This window comes from Alosa sapidissima, chromosome 2, assembly GCF_018492685.1.
Source record: "Alosa sapidissima isolate fAloSap1 chromosome 2, fAloSap1.pri, whole genome shotgun sequence".
Taxonomy (NCBI): domain Eukaryota; kingdom Metazoa; phylum Chordata; class Actinopteri; order Clupeiformes; family Clupeidae; genus Alosa; species Alosa sapidissima.
Genome location: NC_055958.1, coordinates 24,689,950 through 24,706,498, shown reverse-complemented (window position 1 = coordinate 24,706,498; position 16,549 = coordinate 24,689,950). Strand labels below are relative to the sequence as shown.

At 40.5% G+C, this 16,549-nt stretch overlaps 2 protein-coding genes across 5 annotated transcripts in view; both read left to right on the top strand.

Moving 5' to 3' along the window:
• The window catches only part of kalrna (kalirin RhoGEF kinase a), a 150,310-nt gene extending 147,160 nt beyond the window's left edge, over positions 1-3,150 (top strand). For all 4 annotated transcript variants that reach the window (XM_042068980.1, XM_042068981.1, XM_042068982.1 and 1 more), the window contains 3 exons: positions 88-288; positions 379-517; positions 601-3,150. In XM_042068980.1, the coding sequence (XP_041924914.1) occupies positions 88-288; positions 379-517; positions 601-1,146 (886 nt within the window). In that variant the 3' untranslated portion in view covers positions 1,147-3,150. The remainder of the gene's footprint in view (positions 1-87; positions 289-378; positions 518-600) is intronic.
• Positions 3,151-4,687: 1,537 nt separating this feature from the next.
• umps (uridine monophosphate synthetase) lies at positions 4,688-7,696 on the top strand. The gene is made up of 6 exons (XM_042084438.1): positions 4,688-4,904; positions 5,189-5,342; positions 5,466-6,137; positions 6,302-6,477; positions 6,783-6,897; positions 7,078-7,696. The coding sequence occupies exons 1-6, from the start codon at positions 4,749-4,751 to the stop codon at positions 7,251-7,253; spliced, it is 1,449 nt and encodes a 482-aa protein (XP_041940372.1). The 5' UTR covers positions 4,688-4,748; the 3' UTR covers positions 7,254-7,696.
• The last annotated feature ends 8,853 nt before the right edge of the window (positions 7,697-16,549 follow it).

Below are 16,549 nucleotides of genomic sequence, written 5' to 3'. Positions count from 1 at the left end.
AATGCATTTTGTCTATTCAGTTCATGTCACTTGCATACTTATTCAGGAGGTGAAACTGAACTACATTCCTCTCCCCTCTGATTGTAGGGGCCGATTCTCTGTGGTGAAGAAGTGCCTGAACAAGGCCACCAAGAAGGATGTGGCCGTGAAGTGTGTCAATAAGAAGATGCAGAAGAAGGAGCAGGTGGCCCATGAGGCGGACATCCTCAAGCACGTCCAGCATCCACAGCTGGTGGCCCTCACTGACACCTACGAGACCGCGACTGCATATGTTCTGGTCTTAGAACTGTAAGTTCCCTACTCTGTTAGACACAAGGCTGTGAGTTGCCAATCGTCAGGTTTGCATTGTGGTAAATCTTTATGTTTGTCTTTCTGTAGCTTGGAGGATGGGAGGCTTTTTGACTACCTAGTGGCTCATGATGAACTGATGGAGGAGAAGGTGGCGTATTTTGTGAAGGACACCTTAGAGGCCTTGCAGCATCTGCACACCTGTAGAGTTGCTCACCTTGACCTAAAGGTGGGTTGATGCAACAAATATATTTCCAGTTCGCCCATTTATACAGCAAGTCCGTTCTCACTGTTTTTTTGTCATTTCTGTAGCCTGAAAATCTCCTGGTGGATCTCCATGTGCCAGTTCCCTGTGTGAAGCTCATTGATTTTGGAGACGCCATTCAAGTCTCTGGTCACCGCTACGTACACCTCCTCCTTGGAAACCCCGAGTTCTCCGCCCCAGAGTTGATTCAAGGCACGCCGGTGTCTCTGACCTCGGACGTGTGGAGCGTTGGCGTGCTGGCCTACGTCATGCTGAGCGGAGTCTCCCCGTTCCTGGACGAGAGCCTGGAGGAGACCTGCGTGAACATCTGCAAGCTGGACTTCTGCTTCCCCGAGGAGTACTTCTGCGGCGTCAGCCAGGCTGCCCGGGACTTCATCACGTCCACACTCCAGCAGGACCCCCGCAAGCGGCCAACGGCCACGTTCTGCCTGCAGCACCCCTGGGTCAGTGCCCACAGCGGAGATTACTCCAAGACCCCGCTGGACACAGCTAGGCTGGCGTCCTTTATAGACCGCCGCCGGCAACTGCACGATGTGCGCCCGGTCACCAACATCAAGGGTCTGGTGACGAGCAGCATGGGCCATACCCTATGAGGATGCCCACGCCTGAGGAGTGGTCATACTCTGGTCTTTGTGGCAGTCAGATGTGTTCTTCATGTACTGATTGTGTCCTCCATGTGGGATCATGGTAGTGATCACCACATGCCCTGAAATGCGACTTCTATGGACTAAAAAACTCCAGTGCACTTAAAGAACCACATAGGTTCACATAAGGCCACAGAAACAATTTCAACTGGTTTGTTACCATTTGTTTTAAATTTCACTCACTGTTATCGATTCCAATTGAAGACAAAGACAAACAACAGAACAAATGTACAATATCTGTAGAATCTGTGGTCAAACTATAATATGTGCATCAGAAAGAAATACTTAGCACTTTGGACTTGAATGAAATAAAATGTACAGTGCATACAGTTTACCTGCTATTTTCACATTGGTCCACTTGCGATAACAATAAAAATGTAACTAGTGTAACTGACTGGTTAGTGTATACTATATTACTGTTCTGACTGTACTAACTACACCATGCCAGAGGCTTAATATAGCCAAACACCATCTTTTCATTTGACTTCTGTTTCAATAGTTTATCAACGTTATGACTCAGAACTGAACTAAACACTACATCTGTTGTTGTAGTTATTGTTCCTGTATTCTTGCAACAGTATTTAAATGAGCAGTTTTGGATGCAATGATTCTGCTATTTTTTAGCTTTGCCTTTTAAAGGATTCTTGTTGATGGTTATATGTTTCTGTCTTCAAAACAAATTATAGTCTAGTGGGAACTGATTACTTGTTCAACTACATCATGGCAACCATTATAGTTATATATTTCAATGTATGCATCTGGTTCAAATACAAAAAGTGACTAACTTTAGAGACCATCAGAGCTCACTTGGTGTCCTTAGATCATTCCACATTTCACTTGTTTGTGAAAAACAACGCTGATACACGTCCTAGTGTAATCCTTAGTGTAAAATCCATAACTGACTGGGAAACGTCCAAGCCTTAATACTATTTATTTTTTGTAACAGTTGTAGCTGTGCCTCCGATGTGAAATTAATGTATTTGTTTAATTCTTTACGCAGACAGGTTATTATCATTCTGAAAATATCACATTTTTTACACATTTTCTGATGAAAATTCTGATGTTTCTATTTGTTAATATGTTAGGAGTGATCTGATCCTTTACAGAGATTGTTAGAATGATTGACATGTTTACAGAGATTGTTAGAATGAGGACATGATCCGATTGTATTCTAAAAGTTCACAGATAATTCAACCTTTAAGATGTGAAGTGAAGCACTTGTGTTTCTTCATCCATTGCTCCACATTACACTACATCACATTAAGCAGGGACTGTTTATATTAGGCTAATAGTAATTTACTGATCAAAGTCAATTACTTGTCATTGCAACAGTAAGATGATATTGTGCATTAAGAATGGTCATGTCCACATTTTTTTCATTTAAATATATATATTTATTTCTGTTAGCTCAACACAAGAATGTTTTTGGACTTGGAGTGTAGAATGATACACAATGATCTTGACTGAGATTGTTTTCATCCATTCTGCAGAGTAATAGCCTAGCTATTGACTCTCAACAATTATAAAATAGTGGTAGGCAACAGAACATGTTGAATTTAAACAGTGTCAAATGTCATACCAGTTTCTACAGTAGAGTGGACATTTAAATACTGGTGTTCATCAGGTTGGTATTATACCAGTAATATGTGCTCTTATGGTTTAAAATCCCAATCTGTGGCACAAAAGAACACGGATATTTGATTTCTGCATTGTTAATTTCTGCAGGGAGATGATGTAGCTTTTCAAAATGATGAACTTGCATAACTGTTTTGTTCATGTTATAGCCCTGTATATTTCTAGCCTATATCTCATGTGTTATTGCTATGTACATAGGACTGTGTAAAATTTGCCAGATGGAAATATCCTTTCTTAAATCATAGAGGCTGTTTGTTTGTTACTGAATGTTTAATAAACAGTGCTTGTTTATAAAAATAAAGATTCCACAAATGTGAATGTTTGTGTAACGTGTCTCAAGAGTTACTTAACAGACAAACTAGCAGCATGGAAAAAAACAATTGCGATTTATTATAGCTAATTTAGATGGTTGTACTAGTGGTAGGTTCGTCACAACATTGTTTGTGACAACTAAAGTTTTTCCCAGCTGAAGTCCAGCCACATTGCCCTTGTGTACAATAGTTTTGCAATATAGGAAACCATTGTTGTTATTTCTTGAAGCCAGCACATGTTATGCCAGTGGTTTTCAAAGTGGGGGCCAGGGCCACGAGGGGGTGCCAGGGGGGCCTCAGCAAGTTGGAAGGAAAAATAAAAGCAACAAATAAATACAATTTAAAAATGTAAAATATACCTATTACTATGAGGGTTGTTATACAATGCCATTATAATAATTTGTTGCATATCTGAACATTATATTCTCCATGATAATGACTGGGAATAATAGTAGAGTGATAGCTCTCATATAGCAGAAAGCCCCACACACTTTTTACACACTGTATGCTCCATCGCGAAGTGCTTCTGGCTAAAATAATTATTAGGATTAGCTTAATGTATTTTTACATTTGCCGTAGTATTGTTGATGGGTTTAATAACACATCAAGGGGATCTTTGGCCAGAACCTAGTGGTATTTGGGGGGCCTTGTCGTGGAAAAGTTTGGGAACCCCTGTGTTAGGCTACTAAAGCAACAGTAAGCGGAAAAAGGGGGGGCAAATCTGTGGTGGGGTCCCCAAAGAATTTCAATGGGCTAAATTCCCCAACATACAAAAATATTATTAAAAACATGTCATTAGTTAAGTCAGTTAATTACAGCATTCCAAACATTTGACGGACATGGATTTTGAACCCCTGGGTACAGATGCAAAAAGGCCGCCCGCTGTTAGGGGGTTCCGGGGGCTTGCTGGCGGCTGTAGGCTAGTTTGAAAGGGACAGGTTTCAGAAATACAGGCCTTTCTGTCTGACTCACCTCACGTTACCCCATGCATTATAGGCTACTTGGTTTCTGACAGAAATGTTTTGTGCCAACATGTATAAACACTACCACAGCCTTATTTGGTGAATGGAGGCGCAAATTATTTTCTTTGGTTATTGTCCACCAGTGCAAACGTTTCCCAAGTTGGCCGTCGCCACATTTGAAAAATTGCTACTAACCTACTAGTCCTACTTTTTGCCTGCATGGATGCGATTGAGTGCGCATCTAAATGTAAAAAAGCAACAACCATTTGTAAGAGGCTTATAAACAGGTTAATTTCTGACATTAGGCCTAATATGAAATAAATACATTATTTATGTTGTAAGACGTGAAATAAATGAATGACACAGGCACGCACAAATTCATCATTTAAACTAAAAGGGCACTGAGATTCACTTTCGCTGTCACTGCGAGAAAATAGAGTAGGCTACAATATGGAAAATACTTCGACGTTCCCTTCGAGTCTGATCCACTGCAAAAATGAATGGGTTTTATTCGGTCTGTAATATCTCGCATTTTCGATAGGTGGCGGTAAAGGTCTATTTGAACAGTTGGCAAAGCGTTGCTGATGCTGATTATCAAAGAAGAAGAAATCCACAGCTGTAGTTTTCGCTGGAGTGCTTGAAAATGGAGCATAGTAACGTTAGTTTTGATAGTTTAATTCTAAAGCTTCACGATGTCGAGGCAGTCAAATTTGGGACTTTCAAGCTGAAGAGTGGAATTATGTCTCCGATTTATTTTGATCTCAGGGTTATTGTTTCTTATCCATCTCTCATGAATGAGGTGAGTCAAACACGTGTTACGAGTTCCTGAATGGGAAAGTACAGACATGTTGTCAGCATGTTAATAGATGACAAACAGACTTTCCATTGTTTAGCCTACTGTAAATGTGGCTAATTTGTGTTTTATGTGCTAACACTCCATTCTGCCCTGTTTTGTCAGATATCAAATCAAGTTGTAACGAGTTTGGGATCGATAATATTAGCAAAATAGGGTAACAGTCAAGTGACTTTCTTTTCACAGTCTCTTTGTTTTGGTTAATACCTGCTACCCTTTATCATTGACAGGTGTCAAGTCTTTTGTTCCTGCGTGCCAAAGAAGCGGGAGTGATTTTTAATTCCGTGTGTGGTGTCCCGTATACTGCACTCCCACTGGCCACCATAATCTGTTCGCAGAATAATTTGCCAATGCTCATTAGAAGAAAAGAGGCCAAGGATTATGGTATTACATCATGATCTTACATATTGACAGACAGTAATTGACTTGCATGGCTCTTTGACTCTTGTGAACGAGTGCTACTGTGGTGGTTTGTAAATTCTTTCTCCATTGTTTTCTTGGTTTCAGGAACTGGGCGCATGATCGAGGGCACCATTCACCCTGGTGAAACATGTCTGATCGTGGAGGACGTAGTGACCAGTGGCAGCAGTGTGTTTGAGACAGCTGAGGTGCTTGAGAAGGAGGGCCTTAAAGTCACAGATGCAATCGTGCTCATGGACCGTGAGCAGGGAGGTCGGGCCAAGCTCGCCAAGGACGGCATCACACTCCATTCAGTCATCTCCATCTCCAAACTCTTAGATGTGCTGCTGGAGAATGGTCGGATCGATGAGGATGTTGCCCAGAGTGTCCGCACCTTCATTCAGGAAAATAACACCTACAAACCCACAAAGGAGAACGGTTCTCCGGCAGCCAAAAAGCCATGCAAGGGCCTCAGCTATGAGGCCAGGGCCCAACTCCCACACGTCCACCCAATGGCCTGTCAGCTGCTGAAACTGATGGCGGAGAAGCAGAGCAACCTGTGCGCGTCGGCTGATGTGACAGACGCTAAGGAGCTCCTGGAGGTGGCCGACGCTCTGGGCCCGCACATCTGCATGCTGAAGACCCATGTGGACATCCTGCACAACTTCACCCCGGACGTCACCAGCCAGCTCAGCAAGCTAGCTGCCAAGCACAGCTTCCTCATCTTCGAGGACCGAAAATTTGCAGATATCGGCAATACAGTCAAGCATCAGTATGAAGGTGAGTGTAGTGTAGTTGTATACTTATGGTCTGAATTTGGAGGAGGGAGGAAGCAGACAATTTGAGTGGTGAATGCAGTTTCTTTTCAAAGGTTGAGTGTATTTGTGATGTATTCTGCCATTAGGTGTGTTTTAAGTGCAGTTTTGTGTGCCTGTCTGATACAGGTGGACTTTATCAGATTGCGTCCTGGTCCAACATCATCAATGCCCATGCCGTGCCTGGCTCAGGGGTGGTGAAGGGGCTTGAAGCAGTGGGCAAGCCACTGGGCCGTGGTTGTCTTCTTATTGCTGAAATGAGCTCTCAAGGTTCCCTAGCAACAGGGGCATACACTCAAGCTGTGGTAAGCTTTTTTCATACAAGAATGTGAGAACAGTGTGTTCCCAGAGGCATAATTCTTATCAGCCAAAAGGGATACAATTATTCTGTAGCAAAGCATTTCATGTGCAATCTGTCTCTGACCCCCCCCCCCCCCCCCCCCCCCCCCCCCCACACACACACACACACACACACACACACGTGTGTGCATACTTCTCTCAAACAATGAACATTTAATAGACATTTGAATATGGCTTTTAAGTTGAGGTTTGTTTAGATATTGACTGGTTTCTGCATAGTTTGCTAAAAGAAATGTCTCTGTTGCAACAGGTGAAGATGGCAGAGGACCATGCTGACTTTGTGTTTGGATTTATCTGTGGCTCGAGAATCAGCAGTAAACCAGAATTCATCAATATGACCCCAGGAGTGCACATGCAGTCAGCAGGTGATGCCTTACAGATGCCAAAACCAGACCGTTTCCAATGCAGTTCCAACTCAGGAATAATAAAGGATAATTCATTGTTTCAGCATCATATATTGTTAATCAAAATATTAGATAATTAGTCAGTTTGGTCATTTGTTACACATCCTCAGACGTTCCCTGTGTTTGGCTTTTCTATGTCAGGTGATTCCCTTGGACAACAGTACAACAGCCCTGAAGACGTGATTCTCAAAAAGGGCTCTGATGTCATCATTGTTGGACGAGGTATCCTGGCTGCTCCAGATCGGGTGAAGGCTGCTGATGCCTACAGAAAAGCAGGATGGGAGGCTTACATGCGCAGACTCTCTCTGACCAACTGACTTGCCAATCAGTTGTCCAAATGTTACATTTCCGATCCAGCCTTTTTTTTTAGGGCACACATTATTTTACTAGCGGCTAGGCTTGTTCTTTACATTTTCTGTGTGTATACTGCTTTGGATTTTTGAGCATCACCTTCACAACAAAACCACTAATGGAGATGTTGACATTGCAATTGTTTGGACCATATTTCACCACAAAAATACCCTACTCAGGTCTGACATAACCAGGGTAGCCTTTGGCCTGAATTCCATTCCCTCCACCTTGTTGTTTACTACTTCATGGGAAAAAGGACTTACTTCAGATTACTCCCTCCACTTACTGTGTTTTGATTTCTATTGCACTAAATACTGATGAATTCAATGGAGTGTACCATTCAACTGTTTCTCAAATAAAAGGATGTTTTTCGTTTTTATTATTATTAAAAATGGTATACTACTATGCATATAGGGATTTGTCCAATTTTCTATAAGAAGACATTGTGATACAACATCTAAAACATTAGCCACATTAAATACTGTACTAACTGAAGTGCAAACATACTATTTCCTTTGTAGAGTGTATGAATGGGTTGTGCTACCTTTTTCTGGAAAAGAGAGTATAAGCCTAAAGTGAATTTTAGCCAGTAGGTGGTGCAAGGGAACACATTTTTATCTGCCTTTTAAAATTCCACTTCAAAATTCACACAGATAATGCCACATTACCCAGACATCTCAGCTTATGCTGGTAACTGGTCTTTGCTGGTTTTCTTCCAGCTCGTGCTGGTCTTTGTTGGTGTAACTGGTTGGGCCACCAGGTGGACATGCTGGCGTGCGTGACCATCTGAGGAAGCTGGTCATACTGGTGTGACCAGCCTGTCATGTGGGGTACAGCTGGTGTAAGATACAGTAGTCATGCTGGTGACCAGCTTGACATTGTTAAAGTAAGATGGTCATGCTGGATTGCTAGAATGACCAACATAAACTGGCATGTCCAGTTAAACCAGTAATGTAAGACCAGCAACACCAGCTAAAATGACCAGCTTGAGGTGGTACAACAAGCATAAGCAGCTGAATTACCATCGTAAGTTGGGTAAACCAGCTGAAGGTATGTTTTCGCAAGCTACAATCATAAGATGGTCAACAAGCTGGTCATCTAGCAAACCACCTAAAGCTGGTCAGGCTGTGTTTTTCAGCAGGAATGACACAAGAGTCATAGTAATATTAATATAACCTAGTATTTTCCCTGAAAAGTTTAATGACAATAAGGATATTTTACTGAATTAATGAAAATATAGGGAATTGCCATGGGATTTTAAGTGTCTGAATGCATTTGAGTAACTAGCCTTATAGAATTGGCAGAGGCTTGTTTTTTCCCCGCAGTTCCACATTTTTGTAAAGTAGAATTTAACGGCATGTGCACAATATGCAGCCTGTCCTATGTAAAATTTCAGTGCCTCGTATTTTGTTCCGATGTCGTCAGCTATCAATATGTTATTCTGAGACAAAATCTGAATCATCAGACCTCCTCTAGCGGTCTCCCGGTGTGAGTTAAGTGTGAGCTATCCAGCATGCGCTCTGGCGAATCCCTCCCCAATGTTTACAGCTGGAGACGCATCTCTTCGGCGATGACAAACATTGACATACGTTCACCTATTTAATAATACAAGAGGTGGAAGAAGACGACAAAGAAGAAGAAATCGTTTTAGTTTCACTGATATGTTAACCCCTCCGGTTACCGTCACCTGCAATTTATTTTGAATGAAAGCGCCTTTCTGCCAACCTGATTACTATTAGAACGTTTTAGGTGACAGCAAAGGTGATAAAACACAGTACAATAGATATTTCCCCAAAATGTATGTAGTAGGGTAGCTACTGTTTAGACAATAACAGACAGGCAAAAAGCTTGCAATATGTATCTGATTACGCATGCATTCACTAGTAGCCTACGCTCAAATATCCCTTAGCCCATAACTGAAAGGGTTGTTTAGATCAGGTACAGGTTTATATGTGCAGTACAACATTAGCATATTTCATTCATAGACAGCCTAACGTCGTAGCTCATGTATGGAGTTGCTTTGTAGGCCAGAGAATAGCCTGCACTGACGCGCGCGCATGTGGCTCATATTGATACTGAAAAGAAAAGGTAGGTGGCAATTTGCACCTGTCTTGCATCCCGCCTCAAACTAATAATGACTACATATTTAGGTGTTCCTCTCAAATAACAGTATTTGAGGCTCGTGAATAAAAAGTAGCCCATCCCTTTGTTCCGTTGATTTTAAAGGAAGTTAGCGCGCTAGTTTGCATAGTCATGACTGCCGACTAACAGAGGACCTACTACACTCTCCCGCCCCCCTGAGTCTTGTGTAAATATTGGCTTAGAGCAACACGACAGGTGTCCTCGACAAGAGAATCCTTTCCCTTTAAGACCTGTCGATAAAAAGAAAAGAGACTGTGGAACAGCAAGCCATTTCCCTCAACTTAAAGTTTGGCAATGCATGGCCCACAAAGGTTCAACTCAAGGGTCACACAGACGCCATTCCAAGTGCGGTCAGGTATTGGGAAATATGGTGTACGGTGAGTTAGTAACACATATTTTAACTGGTTTCCTGGTGCGATTCTATTCTTGTACGAAGGCTATTCCTAATGTAGAGTTCTATATTTCGAATACCGGTATTTCATTTTAATTTACTGAGGACGAAAAGACCGGTGTAGCCTACCTGTGGGAGAAATACTGGCACGGACCTATCCTGGACAGCATTCATTGCACTCACATCTTGTGAAACGATGTTGACTGACATATTATGTGGGAACGGCGGACTTCTGTATTTGTCTCGCGCTGAGCCACACGCACAATACCTGAAGATGAAGTTTTGTTCGTTCGGCTCGCGTTAAGCAGGTACAGATGTACAACTGTTACATCTTGAAGAGGGAAAAATCATGCACCTTCTGATTTACATTTTGCTTACAGATGTATGTCGTTAGCTTTACCTTATACAAAATTAACAGTTTTGCAGAGGTTGTGCTCAAATTGTGATCCAACCTCACCAATTAGGCTACAACATGCTCAAATATTACACACTGATCTGTCAATTGCAAAAGAATTATAGTAAATGTTCAGTGGGCGGACATGACACCTGGCAAAGATTAAATGCATGATTGTGTTATTGACCTGATGGAACTGAAGTGAGTCAGCAAAATCATATCAAACAGATTTGCTAAATCATGGTGAACTTTTCACATTCCCAATTCAAACGAAAATGCATCAACTACACATCATGTAGCCCACTGACCTAACTGACTAGTCTGTTGCAAATGTAAATGTATGCAAATGTCAGATCACTGTCTAGTCATAGATACTGTATAATATGACTACAGTGCACTACTGCCAACTCAGAGCCTCTTATCATTGGCTAGTCACTAGTCTCTTATTATCTCAATGGGAGACATATATTCAAGAACAATGAGCATAAAATGAACATGTATTGTCAGAGTCAGGGAGGCCACAACAATATATGGCTTCACAACAGATCACCTGTCATAAATGAAATATGAAAATGCCTGCTTTATTCCTCCATAACAAATGTAATTGTTCTGCATCTTCTTTTTGAAATCGACTGCTCATTCATAGTCATAGCACAACAGACATTGTCATGTAAAGTGAACAGTTCAGACAACATTTTGAGGAACGGTTGGATACATTATAGCCCTGCTTGTGAACATGACACAGTTTGGCAAATATTTATTTAAGACAGGTGAACATGATTAAACGGGTTACATCCTGGTTACCATCTGAACTGCCAGCTAATTGTTCCTTTGCATGGGAAAATCTTAGGCTCTCGAAAATTTTTTGGTAGCACTTTACTTGAAGGTATCTACTGTACATAAGAGTGACATGACACTGTCATAACCCTAACACTAACCCTAACTTGTCATGACAAAAACCGAATGACACTTGACAGAAGCGTTATGTCATAAACGTTTATGACTTATTTATAATGTTTATGACATGAGTGTATGAGTGTAACTGTTTTTTTAACCAATAACATCTCCAAATTACATTTTTACAGAGAAGAATGAGAACAAAATAATAATTGTTGAAAAAAGTGTATGCTAAGCAAGGTTCCAGGCAGACTCTTTGTGATAGCATCATGGAAAGCTTGTTACCTGATATACAGAGCTGTTGTACTAATGTGTCCTTTGACTTTAAGGGATATCTAGTGAATATGTAAATCCCTCTGGCTCCTGGCACATGTGGTTGAGACTAACTGGTTTTACCTGCAGCAGTGTTCTGGCCTTGGTTAAATCCTGGTCTTTTACAGTCCATTCATAGAACAGATGTCTCCTGCATGGTCTGCCAGAACCAGTTCAAATCTGTCCTCTGCTGGATTAGTTTCTATGGCAGCAGAAACAAATGGGGAGCACAGGGGCATTTGTTGCCTGTTCACTGACTATTCAAAAGGTGCTTCCTAATATTCACACCTGTTCATTTGTGCCAGTATCATAATCATGTTTTGTGTTTTACAACAATTTTGTTTTCCCAGTGACATACAGCTCATCACAGTATAATATCATCAACATTTTTTTTTATTTAAATAAAAAATAATAATTGGAACAGTAGTGCTTTATTTGCTATTTCTATTTGTTGTTTCTTTTCACTTATTCCCATGATCAGTTACAGATTGAGCATGACTATGAGAAATGTACTGTCAAATTTGTAAATTGCATCCTTGTTGTCCTCAGGCAATACATTAGAATGCAAGAAGTATAAATATAACAAAACAATGTAAAGGAGAAATTGTGCCAGTTCCATTTGATATGTTCTTACTGAGAGCTCCTGCTTCTGAAGATATACTCATCACACTCTGGTCCTCTCACTGCTGTATCGGTCTGGAAAACATGACCTGGTGTTGTCATGGAAAGTGGGAAGCAGAAACACACACACACACACTGACACACACACAAACACAAACATGCACAAACAGTGACACAAAAAAGTATATCTTTTGAATAAAACCGTGAGTAAAATTCTAGATTTCTTTTGGAAACCTCCTGCCTCCTATGAAAAAAAAAACATTGTACAGTTACCAAAAAACTGTTCCACTGGCTGCTTTAATGACTGTGGGAGCACCACAGGGAATGAGTGTGTGTCTTACGAATGGGTCAATTCAAAATCTAGTTATATCGATCTGTGTGTTTGTGGCTATGTAATAAATAGTGAATGCCCAATGACAGATGCCCTATTGTGCATCGTGTGGGAGATAAGACAGCGGGGACAGCGTTTCCCGGTCAGTACTGGCTGTGCAGGATGTAAATGAGGGAGGCTGTCTGATTTCCCAGTGAAATGAGGCCTCAGCTGATGTGCCGACAGATCTAATCACTCAGGCCTAGGATCAAAGGCCACTAGCTGCCTCCGTACCAGTCCACATGCCCGACGGTAAACACTGCTGCACAGGTAGGGTCGTGCTCAAAGGTTTACATATCTTGGCAGAATTTGTAAAACATTGGCCAGTTAGGAAAATATGACTGATCATGCAGAAATTTTTTTTTTTATTTAGGGATAGTGGTCAGGTGTGTGTGTGTGACTCCCATTTGACACACCTTTATTATCACATAGCTGTGTGTGCCCTTTTTAAATAATAATTATAAAAGAAATCACCCAAATGGCTCTGATCAAAAGTTTACATAGCCTTTAAATGCTTGCCCTGAATAATATACGCACACGCTGGCACTCCCATGTTTAATTGGCGCACCTATCACTTAATTACGTATGGTAAGTTTCCACATAGGTGACATTGTACATTTGATTGTCATTTCTGCCTGTGTATAAATAGGTAATGAGTTTCGTAGCTCTTTTTAGAACTCTGCACATTTCACCCTGGGCTGCACTGACTTTGCTGGCTACTGAGCCATGAAGAAGGAAGAAAGAGCTGTTAAAAGATTTGTGAGAAAAGGTAGCTGAACTGTATCAATGAACAAAAGGTTAAAAGAAGTCGTGTTCAAAGTCTGATAAAGAAGTGGAGAATTAGTGGCTAGGTTGATACCAAGCCACGGTCAGGAAGACCAACAAAGACTTCAGCCTTAATGGCAAGGAAAAGGAAGCAAAGAAAAACCTGCAAGCCTCACTGCAATAAAGTGGTGTGTCTGTTTCAAGATCAACAATAAGGAGGCACTTGAACAAAAATTGGCTACACAGTCAGGTTGCCAGAAAAAAAGCCATTACTGCTATGTTTTGTTTAATGATTGCACTATTCTGTGATGCCTTATGGTTTCATTTGAACCGCATATGTTTCGCCTGATTAACATTTGTTAAGAATATGGTACACACTTTACAAATTCTGCTAGTGTGTGTAAACTTATGAGCACAACTTATGAGCACAACTTTAAGCATAATAATCAGATGGGCGTCACACACAGGCATTTTTTTTAATATTCAGCTGCATTATACAATTATGGATGCATTGGATGTCATTATGCATATGAAAATCTTTGTCCAGAAGACATTAGAGATCCTTGCAATGAATCGCCACACCACAATATGTCATCTAAGACAGGAACACAATGCAGTTATTTTACCTGAAAATAACGGCTGTGTCTCAAACCACATACATCCATCAGTTCACTGCTGCTGTGCACTGGGAACTTACTTCCGTAGTGTCCACTTGGTTAGTATTGTCCCAAAAGGAACACTTATGTTAAAACACTTACCGGAAGTTCAACACTGAACTTTTTGACCTTATTAGGGCGTCATCCGGGTACTTGTGAACAGAATCTTTGCGTTATCTGCACTATATACTTAAATGAAATATTTGAAGTGTGCAAGTAGACGGTTTGAGACACAGCCAACATTTTCAAACTCATTTGGAGAATGCGCCCATGCAGAACTCTTGATATTGCACTATGTAGGGACTACCATTGTTGATCGGGTAGGGTCATGACCCTTTTAGTTGTTTTTTGACTACCTGGGTACCGTCTTAGCATTAAACGCAAACGGTGTTGAATACTGATGCCAAGGAACATAGATATCGATTCCTCCATTGTGTTCCTTTAAAATGTATTGGGTGTGTAAAATAAATAAAGGCCATGTCTTGTCTTTGTCAGCTCTATTACGTTTTTTTTTTTATTTAGAGAGACAGTATTCAATATTTATCTCCTTATTAATGTTTGTCAAACATAAGGTTATTATCAGTCTTGCCACAGTTACCTTGAAAAAGTAATCTGATTACTGATTACTCCTTTAAAAAGTAACTTAGTTACTTTACTGATTACTTGATTTTAAAAGTAACTAAGTTAGATTACAAGTTACTTTATTAGTTACTTTCAGCAGCTGCCGACAACACCCCCACCGCCTCAACATAAAAATGATAACCGGTTTTGCCAATACTCACTATACTAGAAGTGCATTTTAACAGTAATGTCAACAATGTATAGCAGACATCCCAACCTAACCTACTTAGATACTGAAATTCAGATGTTTGTTCAATAATGTCTAGTCAGTACATCAAATAAGGAAGGTCTATTGATAGAAATTGTGATAGTAAAATATGTAGATTTTGGTAGTTTGGCCTTTTCATGTAGCCTTGGCAACTAGCCATCTAGTATACGCCTGAGTAATATGCAAATGAAATTACACTTGTTAAACTCACCTCAGCAAGTCTTTTGCAATCATTTAACCCGCCGTGAGCAATGCTAAAGTCACTGTTACAAACAGTGCAGTGTGCAAGACTATCATTATGTTTTACTCTTATGAGACAATTGGGTAGGCCTACACTTTTGTGTAGTCTGATGTGAAATGGGCTTAAATGTTCCTTTTTGAGGGGCACTGACTCCTGACGCTCCTGTTCCTAGATACACTGACTGAACTGAGAACCAAGAAAAAAAAGTGTCCAAAAATGTCTTTTTTGTTGTGATTTCCTTTCTATTTAGGATTAAAAAAAACATCTTACAATTTTAATTTTTTAAAAATGTATTTTTATTTTAAATTTTATAGCATGTCCCCTGTGGTGGACAAAAGGACCGTTTTAGTATGAAAAGGTAGCCATGAAAATAGACAAAAATGGACAAATTATGCTTTTAGTGGTATTAAATTAAGGGTAAACTTAACCAAATATAAGGGAAAATGTTATTTATCCTTCTAGACTACTTTATTTGCCTTTTCGGACAGTTGTATTTCTTTTTTCTGGATTGTTCATTTCATTTTCATGTTTTTCTTTCATCTGCGATAATTCATTTTTTAGTCTTACTCTTCCTCGCTATCTTCTTGAGGCACAGGTTCATAGTCCTCATCTCTGTTTCACTCACTCATCACCTGAGAGCTCCAAATCTGACCCCCCCTCATTCATCCTATACAAATGATCTCCTAAATTTCCCAAAAAATCAAAACTTCTTTCAAAATTAATCATATGATTCCTGACATTTTCATTAACAAGACCATATAATGCCATCATAATGAATGCTTAATAAGAAGACACTATTTGATTATCTGTCCTCCTTCCATAAAATGTGCTTGTTTTGATGTCAACCATTTTTGAGAACAAGAAAGAGGAGGTTCCCAGTAACCCAGCCAATCACATGATATATCATTAGAAAGCCCAGGATGTCCTCTTTAAAAGACCACAGGAATTGATAGAATAGCTCAAAGGGGTAAAGGGGTATGCATCTAGAACTTGTGTCCACTACAGAGGACATAGGTCTATGGATTCTGTCTCAGGAAAGCCCACCTACACTGAAAACTGATTGGTTGATTTAGCAAAACAGACCAGGATGCTCTCTGTCTTGGATGCGCTTCAGACACACACTCACCACTCCTCTCTCCCTCTCAGTTGTGTGCGCGTTAAACTCAGATGCACACGCGATTTCAAGTCCGGTCTGGCTGGCGTGCTCTTGTTCGCTCTAGGTTCCGGGAGATTTTATGTAATTTGCGTTTATGTAATGTAATTATCAATATGTGGGAGACTCCCAAAACTTCGGGAGACTTGGGATGTCTAGCTAGACAGCACTTTGTCGCTAGCACAGAATGTACAATGTACCTTAATGTTGTCATGTTTAGCTGACACAAACTCAAAATAATGACTGTATAGATAAAATGTGCATCTCTCTCCTCCCTCCATTGTTGTTTACGTTTGTGTCGCTGCGTGGTTTTACACGTGAGTTGTCCTCATGCTGAAAACGTGAGCATAGCCTACATGATGTTAATCCCGAGACAAGAAGAAAGCAAAGAATATATCTTTTTACTAAGGAAAATGACAAAAATAGTAACGCACAGTGACTTAGATAAGTAACTTTAATCTGATTACTGGTTTGTAAATAGTAGCGCGTTA

What these genes read in the sequence shown, in the direction of transcription:
- umps (XM_042084438.1), top strand. Translation starts at nt 4,749, where the DNA reads ATGGAGCATAGTAACGTTAGTTTTGATAGTTTAATTCTAAAGCTTCAC. An exon ending in ATCCATCTCTCATGAATGAG is followed by an intron (nt 4,905 to 5,188) that starts GTGAGTCAAACA and finishes TATCATTGACAG; the next exon opens with GTGTCAAGTCTTTTGTTCCT. An exon ending in AAAAGAGGCCAAGGATTATG is followed by an intron (nt 5,343 to 5,465) that starts GTATTACATCAT and finishes TCTTGGTTTCAG; the next exon opens with GAACTGGGCGCATGATCGAG.